The sequence below is a fragment of the Brassica napus genome, chromosome A3, assembly GCF_020379485.1.
Source record: "Brassica napus cultivar Da-Ae chromosome A3, Da-Ae, whole genome shotgun sequence".
NCBI lineage: Eukaryota > Viridiplantae > Streptophyta > Magnoliopsida > Brassicales > Brassicaceae > Brassica > Brassica napus.
In genome coordinates, this window is record NC_063436.1 from 18,104,741 (window position 1) to 18,122,301 (window position 17,561).

At 29.9% G+C, this 17,561-nt stretch overlaps 2 protein-coding genes and 1 pseudogene across 6 annotated transcripts; 2 read left to right on the forward strand and 1 right to left on the reverse strand.

The window, feature by feature from the left end:
* Positions 1-4,018: 4,018 nt before the first annotated feature.
* LOC106444043 (60S ribosomal protein L37-2) lies at positions 4,019-5,044 on the forward strand. The gene is made up of 4 exons (XM_013885576.3): positions 4,019-4,145; positions 4,232-4,367; positions 4,608-4,709; positions 4,802-5,044. The coding sequence occupies exons 1-4, from the start codon at positions 4,143-4,145 to the stop codon at positions 4,846-4,848; spliced, it is 288 nt and encodes a 95-aa protein (XP_013741030.2). The 5' UTR covers positions 4,019-4,142; the 3' UTR covers positions 4,849-5,044.
* Positions 5,045-5,935: 891 nt separating this feature from the next.
* On the reverse strand, positions 5,936-7,149 carry LOC106444044 (annotated as a pseudogene).
* A 3,626-nt stretch (positions 7,150-10,775) lies between these two features.
* Positions 10,776-13,270, forward strand: LOC106439436 (activating signal cointegrator 1 complex subunit 1). Of its 5 annotated transcripts, none has more exons than XM_048776473.1 (13): positions 10,776-10,875; positions 10,949-10,997; positions 11,089-11,215; positions 11,294-11,382; positions 11,453-11,490; positions 11,577-11,656; positions 11,726-11,793; positions 11,876-12,166; positions 12,229-12,294; positions 12,386-12,476; positions 12,555-12,622; positions 12,705-12,742; positions 12,830-13,270. In XM_048776473.1, exons 1-13 carry the CDS (start codon positions 10,847-10,849, stop codon positions 13,011-13,013), a joined length of 1,218 nt encoding a protein of 405 aa, XP_048632430.1. In that variant the 5' UTR covers positions 10,776-10,846; the 3' UTR covers positions 13,014-13,270. The 5 variants fall into 5 exon arrangements, with proteins under 5 accessions (XP_048632430.1, XP_048632431.1, XP_048632434.1 ...); XM_048776474.1 differs by having other exon boundaries at positions 10,792-10,860; XM_048776477.1 differs by lacking the exon at positions 10,949-10,997 and having other exon boundaries at positions 10,810-10,875.
* Positions 13,271-17,561: the final 4,291 nt, after the last annotated feature.

A 17,561-nucleotide genomic window follows, 5' to 3' on the forward strand; every position in this document is an offset into this window, starting at 1 on the left:
TACGTTTAGGTATGATAATCAAAAGACAAAATTATCTAATCTATAATGGTGAAACGGTTCTAATCTCCATATTATAAAAGCTTATATGCTTGACAATATTGAGTTCATAATGGGAGGATAATATTGTGTTCATAATTGCAGGTTTCTGAAAGTTTAGAATATAAGAAAGTGATTTCAGATCGTGTTTATAATATAAAAAAGTGATTTCATATCATATGCCATATTACAGATACAAATGTACGATAGATATCATGAAAAAGTGTATCAAATGTTTGGCTGTTTAGTAAGATTGAGATAGACAATATATGAATTAATTTGAATTTGTTATGTTGCAGTTAATGATCTGAATAGAAGCAAACACAAAAGAATTTGTTATGTTACATCTTACGTACAGACTTTTCTTGGACATCAGGATAGTCTAGACGACCAGGCTTGCTTCACTTACGTAAGATGTAATCTATAGATAAGAGTTTTGTATTGTATATTTATTTTTATATATTAAACAACCAACGGTTCATTGATAATTTAATTTAGACTTATAACAGCGGTTTTGTTCTATAACCCGGTGTTGGTCTGATTTAAAAATATTCCGGTTGAATTATTAAGTAGCATACACTCTATAAAAGGTCCAAAAGTTAATGACAACTTTTTTATTACTATAATCGCTTTTGAATCATATCAGGAGAAGAATTTGCTGGTTGAAGGACACCAACCCGGAAACCAGCTAGATGTTTATATTTCTAGACAGAACACAATTGTCTCTCAGAAGGCTGCAGGTATACCAACTGCAGAACCTTCTTGCTCATTTCCAGTTGTATCTTTAGTAAAATTGATAACTCAAGTAACAATTAAGCATCAAACAAAATTTCATGTATTATAAGTTGAGTTAGTCTAATTTTTGTTTTAGGTTAATAAAGCATTTTCAAAAGAATGACCTAGCTATTTACTAATTAGTCAAAGATGTTTATAAACTATTAGTTCCATTTAAATATTTATTTTAAAAACTATTCCTATAATTTTAATTGTGAATTCTATTTAGTAACTAAAAATGTTACATACATTAAATTATATGTAAATATATTGGTATCTTTTGTTAGAATATACATGCATAAATAAATTTCTTTAGTGTTTTATAATATATTTAATTAAATTTATACTAAAAAATATTCATATTTTTAAATTATATATTACAACTTATACATCGAAAATATTAGTAAACAATAAATTAAAATATAGTAACTCATATTATTACAACAAAGTCAATCCATAAATTATAATTTTTACCACACCGTTTTAGGGCCTGACTGGTTTAAACGCAGTGGTTACGGTTGTTGGAGTTTGCGAATACGGGTGGTTGCGGTTTCTAGCGGTTTTAAGAGATTTGTACGAGTGGTTATGCGCTTAAAATTTGGTGTGTTTGCGGGATACAAATGACTGGTTAACTACCAAATATAGCAGTGGTTAATTAATAAATCAACAATATTTATATTTTATATAATTATAAAAATATAAAAAAAATTATAATATTAAATAAATATACTAATTATGTTTAGAAAGTTATAGTTTTAAATTGTTTAAATTATAAAAAATATTTTTATTTCTAAATTTTATAATATTAATTAAAATAAAATAGATATATTTTAGTATTTATATAATTTCAATTTTAAATTATTATTGAATATTTTTATTTTTGTTTTTATTTTGTTTTAGAAAACAAAGAAAAAAAATTATCCTCGCAACCGCAAATGCTAACTGGAACTAACTTTTGAATTTATGAGGTTTAAATCAATTTGAAATGGTTTAAAGCGGTTTGAATGATTGTTGCAAAACGTCAACAACCGCTAACAACCGTAAAAGTTGCGTTTGCGGGTGGTAGCGGGGAAACCAATCAAACCCTTAATGCAAATTAAAGTCAGTTATAACTTTTAACTAGATTTGGACCCGCACAACCGTGCGGGTATTAATTTTCATGTTTGTATATATTTTACAGAATTAGAATATATTTTTAAATTTACTTATATATTTAAATATTTATATTTAATTATTTTTTAAATATAACAATTTGATAGTTTTCATGTTGTAAGTTAATTGATTATTTTAAATCATCATATATATTTGGTATTTTTATTATATATTTTTTTAAATTATTTTTATTCAATTATTATGATCATGATCCGTAATTCAAAGCGCTAGATTTCCTTTATCAATATGTTTTTATGTTTATTCATTTATAAGATAATAACTATATATATATATATATATATACAATTTTAAGATAACTTAATTTTATACATGAATTATCTAATTTACTAATGTTAACCCGTTCTACCAACATATTATATTTCTAGCATAAATTTTTAATGTTTGTGAAAATAAAATATATTAATTTATCAGTTTAACATAATTTTATCATATTTAGTCAAATACAATGTTTTATTTTAAAATGATAGATATAACTATAAAATAGTAAAATTTGATCTATTTTTTTCATTTTATAAAAGATAACTGAGTATATATATATATATATATTAATGTATAATAACATTAATTTCATTACTAATTACAAAATTAGTGAACACATTTATATACAATTTTTGATAATTAAGATATTGTTATAATATTTTCAACACATTTGTTAAGAAAATTAAATATATATTTATATTTTAAATTAAAAAATATCAAATTATATTATGATTTAAGTAGTTAAATATTATATATTAGCATTAAGGAAATACATTTAATAAAAAAAATAAATGATGATCCAAATAAAAATATCACACATGAATCATGGTGTATTTGTTAACCAATCCGGGTTTTTAGGAGTCGTTGTTATATTAGGAATGATATATTATTAATTCATATTATTAGTAATAAATGAATGATAACTGATTTTTAGTGAGGGTCCATTTTAAAAAAAAATCACACATGAATCAAGGTTGTGACTTCTTTTCATGTGTGATTTCATGTTTGTATATATTTTACAGAATTAGAATATATTTTTAAATTTACTTATATATTTAAATATTTATATTTAATTATTTTTTAAATATAACAATTTGATAGTTTTCATGTTGTAAGTTAATTGATTATTTTAAATCATCATATATATTTGGTATTTTTATTATATATTTTTTAAAATTATTTTTATTCAATTATTATGATCATGATCCGTAATTCAAAGCGCTAGATTTCCTTTATCAATATGTTTTTATGTTTATTCATTTATAAGATAATAACTATATATATATATATATATATACAATTTTAAGATAACTTAATTTTATACATGAATTATCTAATTTACTAATGTTAACCCGTTCTACCAACATATTATATTTCTAGCATAAATTTTTAATGTTTGTGAAAATAAAATATATTAATTTATCAGTTTAACATAATTTTATCATATTTAGTCAAATACAATGTTTTATTTTAAAATGATAGATATAACTATAAAATAGTAAAATTTGATCTATTTTTTTCATTTTATAAAAGATAACTGAGTATATATATATATATATATATTAATGTATAATAACATTAATTTCATTACTAATTACAAAATTAGTGAACACATTTATATACAATTTTTGATAATTAAGATATTGTTATAATATTTTCAACACATTTGTTAAGAAAATTAAATATATATTTATATTTTAAATTAAAAAATATCAAATTATATTATGATTTAAGTAGTTAAATATTATATATTAGCATTAAGGAAATACATTTAATAAAAAAAATAAATGATGATCCAAATAAAAATATCACACATGAATCATGGTGTATTTGTTAACCAATCCGGGTTTTTAGGAGTCGTTGTTATATTAGGAATGATATATTATTAATTCATATTATTAGTAATAAATGAATGATAACTGATTTTTAGTGAGGGTCCATTTTAAAAAAAAATCACACATGAATCAAGGTTGTGACTTCTGTTTTAATATATAAGATTGTAATCAAGCTCTAGTTCAACATTTCGCAAACCAATTAGAAGCTTAACAATGGGCAAAAAAAAGACACTACGACTGTAATGAGGCTCATTTACGTAGGCCCATTATATCACTTGGAAGCATAGGTGAGTTATCATATAAAAGTGAAGCCGGATCCTAGGGTTTCTGCAATTCGCTGCGACAATGGTGATCTCTCTATCCTAAGCTCTCCGCATCTTTGATTAACCGTTGAAAACCATTGTCTGATGTTCATTTTTTTGGGGGTATTACAGACAAAGGGAACAGGGAGTTTCGGAAAGAGGAGGAACAAGAGTCACACTCTGTGTGTGAGATGCGGTCGTCGTAGCTTTCACATCCAGAAGAGTCGCTGCTCCGCCTGCGCTTACCCTGCCGCTCGCAAGAGAACCTGTAAGACCCCATTTTTGCTTAGTTCTTGTTTACTTTTCTCACATGAATTAATTAAAAGTGTAGCAACCTTATCATCTGTTCGGTTGATTTGTCGTGTAGTTGTAATAATTCCCTTCAATGTAACTGTATATGTTCTCGTTTAAGTCTAGACACAATTAGTTTGTTGTGTAATTATAATAATCGTTTGAATTGAGAGAAGTGTATGTTCATTTGAAGTCTGATATATTCCCATGTCTGTAGATAATTGGAGTGTGAAGGCGATCAGGAGGAAGACTACTGGAACTGGTAGGATGAGATATCTCAAAAATGTTCCCCGCCGGTTCAAGACTGGTTTTAGAGAAGGTAATTTTATCTTGCATTGACTTCGATTGGTTTTAGAAGTTTTGTTTCAGTCAAAAATTGGGGTTTTTTACATTTTAAATTGTCACATCCAGGTACTGAAGCCAAGCCCAGGAACAAGGCGGCATCAGCATCAGCATAGAGGAAGAAGTAAAACTTAGTATTTTTTGGCTATATCTAGTTTGAGAGTCTGAATACATTTATATCATGTTTTGTGGTTTTGTTTCCTTTTGCTTATAAATGTTTTGAGCTTGGTTGAATATCATTTTACACTTTTAACAAGCATTTCTTTTGTTCTTTGCATATTATATTTCATCGAAAGTGCTTTATAACTCCAATTGATTAATGTCATAATCTTGTAAATTCCTGAGCAAAAAAGAAAAACATAAAAGAGAGTGCTAAATTAGGTAAAGAGCTAAAGAAATGTGGTCTTACTTCTTAAATTGGAAGACTTCACGACAAGAGCAGATTGGTTCTGCTCAATCTATGGTTGGTGCTAATGGTCTGTCTCTGGCACTTGTTGAAACTCGTCTCTTTGGATCGCTTTTATGCCCTAAGCCTTAGGGAAGCAGAAGTGAAGTCAAGAGCTTGACTGAACAAGTTTTTGAGATTCTCTTCGTCATCGCTATCTTTCGACAGGAATTCTCTAATTAGTTTCTTCCTTTGGTTGTCACTCTGCTGCTGGTCAAGGCTTTACATTGGCTTGCACAGAAGAGAGTTGAATACATTGAGACCACTCCTTCTGTGTCTAAGCTCTCTCATGTTCGTATTGTCTCCGTCATGAGTTTCCATTCTTCTTGTGGATACTCTCTTTATGTTCAGTTCTATATGCCACTTGGTTCAATCGCGGTAGGCTTGGTTTCTCTTTTCTAGTGGTGTTCAATAGGGGAATTTCTTTATGATGTAGCTGATGGTAAGTGTCTTCAAGATGCTTCCCGGTTCAGTGTTATTTTCAGGGAAAAGGGCTTTACTGTGGAACTGTTAAATCTGAATTCGTGGAGAACTGTTAAAGATATCCTATCCTTGCAATTTGCTGTGGCATGAAATTTGTCTTGCGTGGACTCAATTGAAACCGGTTCTTGCATGTGGATCATTAAATTGGACCATTTCGAGAAAACATGTACATTACATTACGTAGACGTATAAGTTTCTCACTTTCTCTAGTTGCCATTTTAATAGGTTTTATCCGTGTAGTAGTGCAACACAAAGCTAATTATATGTTCTCATAATGAGCAAAGCTAATGTTCTTTTCTTGGTTCAAATAAATATACGATCAACAATCACAAGAGTCTCCACATATTCACCAAGAAACTGAAACCCGGGTAAAGAGTTACATAACCGGACTTGTTTGATTGTATTATCAACGGTTTTGTATAAGAACATCTTCTTCTTCTCACGATCTTCAGCTCCCGTCTCGAAATCATCGCTGTACCCAGTGAACGTTAAGAATAAGTCGTTATTTTTCGTAAACGACACGAACTCGACTTGATAATCGCATTTACGATCTTGCACATCGATAAAGTCCAACATTGAAAGGCTTATAATTTTGTTCCATGATCCGGTTTTATCCATAACCGAAACCCGAATCTCCTTCTCGCACGTTACATACTCTATAACGCAAAGGTTTTTTTTTTGTAACGCCTAACCAAGAACACGTGACACCTTCTTTGTAAACCGGGAGAGCTAATTTCTGGTATTCATAGGTTGAGAGATTAAAGCATAGGATGAACCGGTCCACATTAGACCGGTACGCAATCCAATAGAGGTACTGATCCAAGAATGTTCCTATTCTCTCTCTGTAATGCCAATCAGGATAAGGACTTGGTACGCACTCTCTCCAAGAACCGGTTCTGAATTCAAAAATCTGTGCCGTGGAGGAACCAATCGGGTCGATAAACGTTACGAGTTTGTAATCGTTGGAAACCGGATCATAACCGAAACCAAGGATATTTGAATCACGGTATATACCGGGATTTGGTACGATCTTGAATTGGTTGGAATATGGATTCCACACGATTGATGTGTAATTCTTCAAGGTCACACACAACGTCCCATGACAATGAAGTACACATGTGGATTCATCGATCATGGACTCGTCCAAAGGAAGCTCAAGCTTCTGTGGATTTTGGATGACTAAATTTTTGCCTTCTACGTCAAGCAAGTAGAAACCCTTGTCGTAAAACGATACGAACCTCACCGGAGAAATGTCTAGGTACCTTTCGGCGAAGCCACGGTGGTTGATGAGAGATCTCCATGTCTTGCATACGCATCTGCATCGAGACAGATCCTTTATTGATAGCCTTGCGAGTATCTCAACGGCCAACACTTCCGGGAGAAACTCAGACATTGTTTCTCTGTTTGTTTTGTGGTTAACGAATGTCCTCGGGTGTTGTTTTCATGTGGTGGTTTGGTTTCTTATACAAGGAGATGCGTAAGGCGCAAAATGGTGCAGAAAAAAATTACCTTTACATTAATTTGATTATTTATTTACAAAAGCATTGAGTTCAACGGCACGGAAAAGAAACGCATGCGTATAATCATTGATTAATGTAAAGCTAAGAGTTAGAATTAGTACCTGAGTCCTGACATTGATTAAGTTGCACTGAATATGTTTTTTTTTTTTGTAACGCCGATTTATTATGATATTACAATTACGATATGAAAAAGATTACATAGACGATCTGACTACCGACAATACTACATGCGTTATGAAGACCTACGCCTAATTGCATCACTTGAGCCGCCCTATGAAGATCCACGCTGTATAAATGTTTTTGATAAAGCGCTCTCTCCGAGACTTGAAATCTGGATTTCCTGTAATCTGCAACAAATTTGCATAGTCCGAGATTCGAACCTCAGACCTAGGTGTATAAACCTTTAAACCTTAACTAATAGGCTACGGTGCTCTCCTGAATATGCTTAATGTCCGTTACATAGGAGCCTGGTTTTTCAAACTACGACTCTTAATATTATACTAATGTATTTACTTTTCATTTTTCTTTATAAAAGAGAACCAATAAATACGTGACACATGTGTTTCAGTATTGGAGCCGATTCTTAAAATAGCTTAATTAAGAGATATTTTATTGGTGAATTTGTAAAAAAGAGGTTTTTATAAACAAAATAATAGTATTAAATTAAATATTTAAGTTTTAATTTAAATTATATTATTAGATTAGTTAGGTAATGACATGTGAAAAAGATGCATTTAGAGGTTTAAGTGTACCAAAATCAGAACTTTCTCTTTCTTTAATTTCTTTTATTTTTTTTTCTTTATATATTTAGATACCCTCTTCAATTTTTAAATGGATTAATGGAGCTGCTCTAAGAACTTTTCAATTTTCTCTTTCTTAACTTTTCATTTTTTTGATTGTTTTAATTTTAGTAACTTGTGTTTAGAACATACCGATAAACATGCTCTTACAAGTTTTCTGTGGGTATAGGTGGGACAGTAAGAATTTGATGGGGTCATTGACCAATCCTCTTGCAACTTCTTTACGCTTATTTAGATGTTTAATGAAAATAAAAAGAGCTTAACGTAAAAAGTCTTGAACGCCGGCAAAGTGCGCTTTGAGTATTATTTAAGTCTCTCTCTCTATCTTTCTTGATTCTCCTCGAGTGCTTTTGGATTTGATTTGGATTATGCTTGTGTTGTGTGTGTGATCGGATGATAATCATGTGAAAACAGATTTTTTCAAGCATTCGTTTTCATGCGACTTTAAGGATTGGTAAGATGGAACATCCTTAGCTTTACGTTACTACAATATTTCTACGGGCTTGAAACATAAAACTTGACTTTATCCACAATGATTTGGTTTGCGTATTTTTCTCATGTTAAGGATTTGTATGGATGGATCTTTAGACGAAACTAGCGTGTGCTCTGTGTGCACCTGTTGAAGAAGTTGGGGATGAAGGCCATCTGCTAAGGGCATGTCGTATCCTAATTTCTCTAAGAGCTTGTTTTTATTACTCTTGTGTGTTGGTTTAAGTCTTTAAGATGGACGTTGATATTTAAACTGTTACGTCCAATTACATGAGCTTATATAATCGTATTTACGCGCAAGAGATTTCAAATTATTTAAACTCTCTAACTAGATGTTAGGATCGATGCATTTGTGCATGATAAACTTGCTAACGAAGATGCAAAGTCACACTTGACGGTAAATAGTTTATAAATCTCCTATCAGAAACTGAAAAACCTACAGTGATCAAATAAGATGGTGCATGGTTGTTCCTTTCAAAATCTCAAAACGATCATGGTTTGACTCGAGCGGCTACTTCCATTCATATGGTTCATGAAAGAGAATCCAAACAAGTGGATTTGAACTCTAATGAATTTATTGAAATGTATAAAAGAGATGTTAGAATAGATAGTTCGTAGAACTTTTATTGCAAAAGAAACAAAAAAATAAAAAACCTTTAGATTTGTAATCAAGAACAAAGTATATTTTATAATACATCTTACATATTAAAATAGAAGTCATGACTTCTTTCATGTGTGATTTTTTAATTTGGATCATTACTTAGAAATCATATTAAATGCATTTTATTAAGACTAATAATACATAGAATCTTTAAAATATTTTAATCATAATATCTTTTGATATCTTTTCATTTTAAAAATAAATATATTTATTTTAAAATTCTAACAAATATGTTTTAAATATTTTTACAAGTTCTTCATTTTTGAATTATATTTAAATATTTTCACTAATTTTGAAATTAATTATTATACATTAATATATTCAGTTTTCGTTTATAAAATGAAAAATAAAAAAATTATATAATATTTTATCTATTATATAATCATAATCAATCATATTAAAAGAAAATTACTATATTGAGCTAAATATAATAAAATTATATCAAATTTATATATTTTATTTTCGTAATTATAAAATATTAATGTTCAAAAATAAAATCTAATACGTTGGTGTTTTATTGTATCTTTTCGCTTCATTTATTACAAAAGTACAAAACATAAATTACTTATTTTGAAGTGTTTTATTGTATCTTTTCGCTTCATTTTCTCACTCTTTTTTACTATTTCATTAATCATATTTACTATTATATTTCGGAAGTGTTTATTTACATATTAACCATAAAAATTTGACATGTTTAAATGAAATTTCTTCATTTGTAACAAAAATTCAAAAATAGTTAACAAAACGAACAAGACCATCTATGTCAAAACTGTGATCAGTGGTAATGTCAACATATGAAATATTTTAGTGGGAGTGTGAGTGTGTGTAATTGCAGCAGCATATGTAATATATGTGTGATTTAAACATCATAATATGGTTTGCTATTTCAAAATAAACAAAAGAATTTCATATCTTACTGGGTTGATCTTTACCTCTTCGACTAGGTTCTCTATCAAATCTTAATCATGTTTACAACTCTAATAAATCGATCTCTGCTTCCTAATCTGTATCTTGAGCTCGTAATCAATCGATACGATCCACTATCTAAACGTTTAACCTCACACTTCTCACGCTCTCATTTGCAACCAAGAACTCAAAGAATCAAAAAAGAAAAGACACATAGATTGTTTGTCCAGTTCGGAATTCAATGTGAATCCGTACGTCCGGGTGCTTGACGGCACAAGCAAACGATTTCACTAAATCACTCCAAGAGATTGTACAAAGAATGATGATCAAAGAGATTTATACAATCACTCCCAAACTCTTGATCTATTCTTCTTCTATCTCTCTCTGATTCTAGCGTATGGCTCTTTCTCTTGACTTCTCATGATGATGAACTTCTACTTTCTCTCAGTTATATAGAGGAGACCAGTACAAAGGAATGAGCTGAGTCCAGTAACCACCCGGTTATCGCTTTCTCTAATCTTGTACCAAGAGTTAATGAACCAGCATCGGTTCAATACTCTAACCGTTGTTGAATGTCACAATCTCAACAACAACAAGGAACACAGTAGAGGTGAGATTGAGAAGCAGCTTTGTATGAATAATTTGAGCAAAGCATACTTTTAAGATCATAACAGTCATTTCAAAACTATGGGGTAAAAACTATAATCTCTTAGAAGTTATGGGGCTATTAGTGATAATTTAAAAAAAAAACGTTGCCTGAAGAAGAAAAATTAAAACATCGGCACGGGTGAGGAGGCGGAGGAAAGACAGATGTTAACTTGCAGGTCTCTCTTCTTCAGGTTCGGTTGTGATAAAAATCGAATCTTTATCATCTCTGTTTATGTTTCATATCGTTTCTTTTTGGAATCTTAGGATTGATCGTGTAGTTGGGTTTACTAGTAGATGTCTTAAATCGAAGCAAGTAAGCTACTTTTTTTTTTTTGATATAAAAAAACAAACTCATTTTGTCTTCTCTTCTCTTCATAGCATTGAATTGATGTTTGACGTTGCAGGAACGTTTCAGGATCATGAGCTTTTTTAGGAGGAACTCTGCAATGGATGGAGGAAGCAAGAAGGAAAATATGGTGAATTTAGTATGGAGACCCATCTCCACTCACTCCTCTTCCGTTGTTGATTCAGGTTATACTTTAGTAGTTTAATCATTTAATAGCTTTTTTTTTTTTAATATCTTACATGGATTCTCTCATGTTGAAACAGAAGCAGCAGAAGGTCAGTGTAGCAAACCAAGTGGTGTTTCTGAGAGAGCACCAGTTGTTTCAAGTGCAAAGCATTCAGTTTCTCTTGAGGTCATGATGTTTCCTGTTACCTCTTTTGTTTTAAACTGATTTTGTCTGACTTTGTGTGATTTGTCTGCAGGTTGGAGCTTCTTTGATGAAGTTCATCAAAGGGAAAGAGTAAGAGCTATGTTTTGTTAATTATATACACTTGTGGAGGTTTACTTTAGTGCTAATCTGTTTGCGAACTTTGCAAAAAAAAAAAGAGGGACTACACAGATGAAAATTGAAGAGGAGATGGGAGTGAAGATCATTTTCCCATCATCAAGAAACGAAGATCACATCAGTAAGATTTTTTTTTGAATTTTACAACCTGGTGTCTATACCCTTAACCTTTTTTTGTTTCTCTTTGCAGTCATTGAAGGTGGTTCAGTGGACTGTGTGACCAAAGCTTCAGAAAGAATAGCTACCATTATCCATGAGGTTCCTTATCATTTCCACCATTTGATCTTTAAATATTGAACTTGTCTTTTAGATTGTGCTCATTGGAATTCACATTATATAGGTTGTAAAGAGTCCAACCCTTGACTACTCACACTTTGTATCACTTCCATTAGCCATACACCCTGAGTTAGTGGCAAAGCTAGTCAATTTTCAGAACTCTATTCTCGGAAACAATAGCCTAGCTGGTGATAAACAAGACGTCCAGCCAGTGGATGAAACCAGATTATATACATTGGCAGAGTTGGGAATTGAAAAGTCCATTTTCATTAAGCCGAGTACTTTTCACTTGACTGTGCTTATGCTAAAGCTATGGAACAAAGATCGAGTCAATGCGGCTCGTGATGTTCTGAAGGTAAAGAGATTGTGTTCATTCGTTTTATGAATGCTTCATGACATTGGGTGTTTTGTTTACAGAGTATATCTCCTAGTGTGATGGATGCTTTGGATAACAGGCCATTGTTCATTAGACTTAAAGGACTGGTGAGATAATGATACGTTCCTTGGCTTTGCTTTACAGTTCTATTTACCTAATGGTTGGTTCACGCATCTGTTGTTTCGTTGTCTTGTTAAGGATTGTATGAGAGGATCATTAGCTAAGGCTCGTGTGCTCTACATTCCCGTTGAAGAAATTGGTGATGAAGGACGGCTTTTACGTGCTTGTAGTATCCTAGCTTTCAGTGTTAATGTTAATTTAGAGTTTTTGCGTATTTGCTTTTGTTTTTTCTTAACCGCAAGTTCAGAAGTTATCACTGATGCATTTGTGAAAGCTGGACTTGTTCTTGAAAAAGATGCAAACCAAAGCTTGAAGGTAATAGCTTTCTGAGTTTTATTACTTATAGTGAGATTGTTGAAATAACACTATTTTTTTTGGCTAACATCTTTTTGAGTAGCTGCATGCGACCGTGATGAATGCAAGGCATAGGAAAAGGTGATTGATTATTCTCTATCCCAACTTCTGATAAAGAAAACAATGTTGCAAGAGTCTGATTATCTGAATAACATTATGTGGTCTCAGAAAGGACAAGAGAAAGAAGATGGATACGTTTGATGCAAGAGAGATACATAAACAGTTTGGAACCGAAGATTGGGGAGAGTATCGTATCCAAGAAGTTCATCTCTCTCAGCGTTTTGTGTTTGACCAGAGCGGCTATTACCGTTGCTGTGCTTCCATACCCTTTCCTGGAGGACATAGAGACTAAGAAGAAACATCGAACCGACCAGAGTCTCAAGTCTCAAGCTTTCTTCACAGTCCTGAGTCCCAACATGTCTCTCTCCTCTGTTTGTTATCTATGACTTCATAGATCAGTGTTTGTGTGTGTGCATTGTATGAACTCTTACAGCTTTGAGAAGAAAACCAAGCTGTTAAGTTGTACCGGTCATCTTGTGTTAACAAAATAAGTGTCTTCGGTTTGGTTGTCTTGGTCTTCAATAAACGATCTACAACGTTCTTGGTACCTTTTCACAAATAAACATATACTTGGTTAATATCTGCGCTATGTATAAAATGATTTTTATATATTATTATTTATTTTGTGTTTGTTTAGGTATTATATATATATAATTAAATTAGAATAATCACATAAATAACAAACAACATGTCTTGTTTATTTACGATAAATGTTTTGGTAAATAAATCAAAATATTTTTTTTATTTATTTTATTTGGTATATATTTAAATTTCAATAGTATATATTATATTTTAGTATAAATATTTATTATCGAAATTTCTTACTAATATGATTTTATTGACAATGTATATTTGCTGTAACAAAAAATTAAATCATTAATCACAAAATTTTCAATGTAAAATTTTTTTAATGCAAATTTCGATATTAAAATATTTAAGGTCTCAAAAAACTTTCAATGAAAATTTTAAAATTAACATATTTATGTTTTTATATGGTATATAATTTAATTTAACTGATACGAATATATATATATATATCCGATGTAGTAACTCATTACATCAATAGCATAGTGGGAAAATTCTTCTCTAGGTAAAATTGAGAATTGAAGTCCTTTCATTAAAATTGTATAATGTATAAAGCATTTTCAATTGCTTTTCTTTATTTTCTTTTCCTCTGATTCAGACACAAAAAAAAATGAAGAAACTGTGACTGTGGAGCTGAGCAAGCAGTTCAAACAAATTGTATCAACGGCTGTCTCTAAATTTGTTTCAGATAGAAAAGATGATAGGTTTGCCGAGGAGCTGAAATTTTTTTGTTGCGTCCAACTTCAACATAGAAGAATATGGTACTTCTTACGAATAATCTGCAAAAAAGGTCAAAAAGAAATTGACTATGACATTCTCCAGTGGATTCAGCAAAAAGTCAATCTGATGAAGATAAAGAATACCTGCTACTTTCTCAATGCTTGCTGCCTCAATTTAGGTAACCAAATAGACTACTCATGTGTTTGCAATGATGTCATACAAAACCTTATAACTAATTAAATGATAAATTAAAAGATAATTTATAAAAGAACAAGTTATTCAAATAAAATAAAATAGACAAATAGTTTACTAAATATATAACAGATTTAAACAAAAGAAATTGACATTGTATTAGTTGAACAGACATTAATGAGTGATGGCGTGAGTGGATTTAGTATTTAATGATGTTTGTGACTGATACAATCGTATGTTATATAGCAAAATTTGTGCAGTTCAAGTTGCAAGCAATGAAGCAATTGTTGAAATTGTTCTAAAAGAAAGAAAGCCACAAGATTTTCTGACTCGTGAACAATCACATCGATGAGCAACTGGAAGAATATCATGAAAAGATTCCATGAGAAAATAAGAGAAAAAATAACAAGAAAATATCTAGGCTAAGAAAGGAAAAGAAAATCAGTTTAACAAATTTCTTTTAATATTCACATTTTGTTAGAAACAATATTAGTTACATGATTACCTGTGTCTTTTATGTTCTTTTTAATTGTTATCACTTATCTAAAACGCAATTTTTTCTTATATGTATGTTTAAATTCATCAATTGTGATTCTTTAAACAATCATTTATTATCCCATCACAAAATATCCATAAATTCGCGAGATTCAGTCAATTAGTTACAAAATTCAAAATCGTAAGAAATGGTGTGTTTCTTACATTTTCAATGTAATTTTAGAAACCGCAGTCAATTTTTTTCCTAACCATTAATGTATAAACTCCCATAACTCCATAATTTTTTTTAAAAAAACTGGGATTCCAACATAACTTTAAATTCGTTTATATTGGGATAGTGGTTTTTCTCAATGTAATTAATTAGTTATAATTTTGTATCCCACAGAAAAATGAGAAAAAATGATAAATATTTAAAGGTTTATTATCAAGTAAGTAAATACTCCCTCAGTTCCTAAAAAATATACTTTTTAGAGTTTTCACATATATTAAAAAAACGCATTAAATGGCTATAATAAATTTATCGTTTTCTTTAATTTTTAATTTTCAACAACTTTTAACCAATAGTAATCTAATAAAACCAATTTTTTTTTTAAGTTTGCAATTTTTTCATAGAAAACATAGAATATACATTTTTTTGAAACAAATATTTTTTTCCAAAACATGGAACATTTAGGAACATAGTGAGTAATACAGTACATTTAAAGGCTTTTTGCCGAGTTTAATTAACGTGATTTACGTCACTTTTTCTCTAATTAACGTGATATTGTATGTTAAATTAGGTTTATCATAGACTTATAATCCAAAACCAATTAATCAGTCAAAATTGACAGTTAACATTTTATATATCTTCTAAAGTTGATGTAAGAGTTTTATTTATTCATTGATACCTTTTTCAGATTCATCTTAAACAATTGTAAGAACAACATCTATGTGGTGATACAACATCAATGGCTTTGAGAAGTGAACCGGACTGTAAATCCGTACCGGGCATCTTGTGAAAACTAAATAAGCGTCTTCGGTTTGGTTTGTCTTAATCTTCAATTAACCTAGCTACAACGTTGTACCTTTTTACAGTCAAATTTAAAAGGTTTTTAAATTAATACATATACATTTTCGTTTAAACGTGGTTAATCATAGGTTAAAAGCAGCTTTATTCTCGGCTTTTCATTAATAAATGTGCTAATTATCAAGTCAAACAGATCTAAAATTGGAAAGATGCTTGGGCATGGAGGCAACATGACAACGAAAATCAAGCTTATTAAACTCTTAAGATTGGTATAGTTCCACCGGCTTATCTTATCACAACTAACTAAAGTATTATATAATTATGCATGTTTAAATGAGTTATCATTCAACTAACAGAGCTTAATATATAGATATAGTTAATTAAGATAATAATGATCCCATCGAAACGACTCTTGGTGTATTTGATAAGGTGGCAGGCTGGCAGTAACGAACCTTGTAAATATGTATTCAGTTTCTTGAATTAGTAAGAGCCTTAACATATAGACTAGAAATTAAACATCAACACATGTCATTCCCATCTCAACATAATGTTTGGTTCTGAAAAACCTTTTTAAAAAAACTGCCTTTCTAGTTATTATAATAAATTATAAAACTGAACATATTTAAAGTTTGCTGATTGTTAGACACCAAAGGTATCTAGGTAGCACTGGATTCAATAAGAGTAACAATGTACAAGATGAATCAATGAGTATGATGGAGAATGTTCGTAGAAGGGTGAATACTGGAGGCCTAATTAATATAAAATTGTGCAATGGAATATATTCATAAACGAGTCACATCTTCAAAAAAAGATCATGTCACATGCAACCACCTCATATTTTGGCCGGTCTATCAGCCATACACATTGATTACAGCTCACGCTTGTCCCTCCTTAGTTTTTCTTGTTCATATCCATTTGTTTTCTTGTCACTCTAATCTCATCTTTATGTTTTATCCCCTTTTTTTTTGAATTTTGAAACTCCTCTATCTTTTGGGTCTATCACACCACCATCCTTATTTCAATCACTTCAAAGTTTCCATTTTTGCTCATTTGAATATCGGATCCTGAATAAAAACTCCGATCCAAATAGCGGACTATGTTTTTAAACATAATTAAAGCCACTCTATACAAAATGTTGCCAAACAATATCCCTTATATATTAATTGAGGAACATTTGAAAAGATGTAACCTCAATTTTGTATTAATTAAAAGAGGCCCCAATGCATAGGTGGCACTCAATTAGGTAGTCAATTACATTCAATTGAAAAATAAGTAGGTCCACATTCGATTTTTATATGTTGTTAGATACATAAGTTGATCAAACTATATGATATAATGATATGATATGATATTTTCTTTCCTTAAATAAAACCTACGGAATTACCATAAATGACTAATATATATATGACAATTAATGAGTTTAATAATAAAGATTTGATAACAATGTATATCTCCTCCATCATTTTTTTGTTTAATTTTATATTATTAAAATAAATTAAACAATCAAATTAGCTATAAAAATAAAATTTAGATTTTTTCGTATATGTTATATTTTAAATTTTTAAAAACGACAATAAATGACTACAACTATTAAAATTATTATGTTAAAAATTAATGATCAATGGTTTAACATTTTTATTATAAGAAGATACACATGATTTTAAAACCATATGAGTAAAAAATATCATTTAATAATAAAATAAATAAATATATATATATATATATTAAACACTATATACCATAAGATTACATAAATATTTTAATATTAAAACTTTCAATGAATTTTCAAGAACATTTATAAATTATAAACTTATTAAAGATTTCAGATTGAAAATTTTGTTA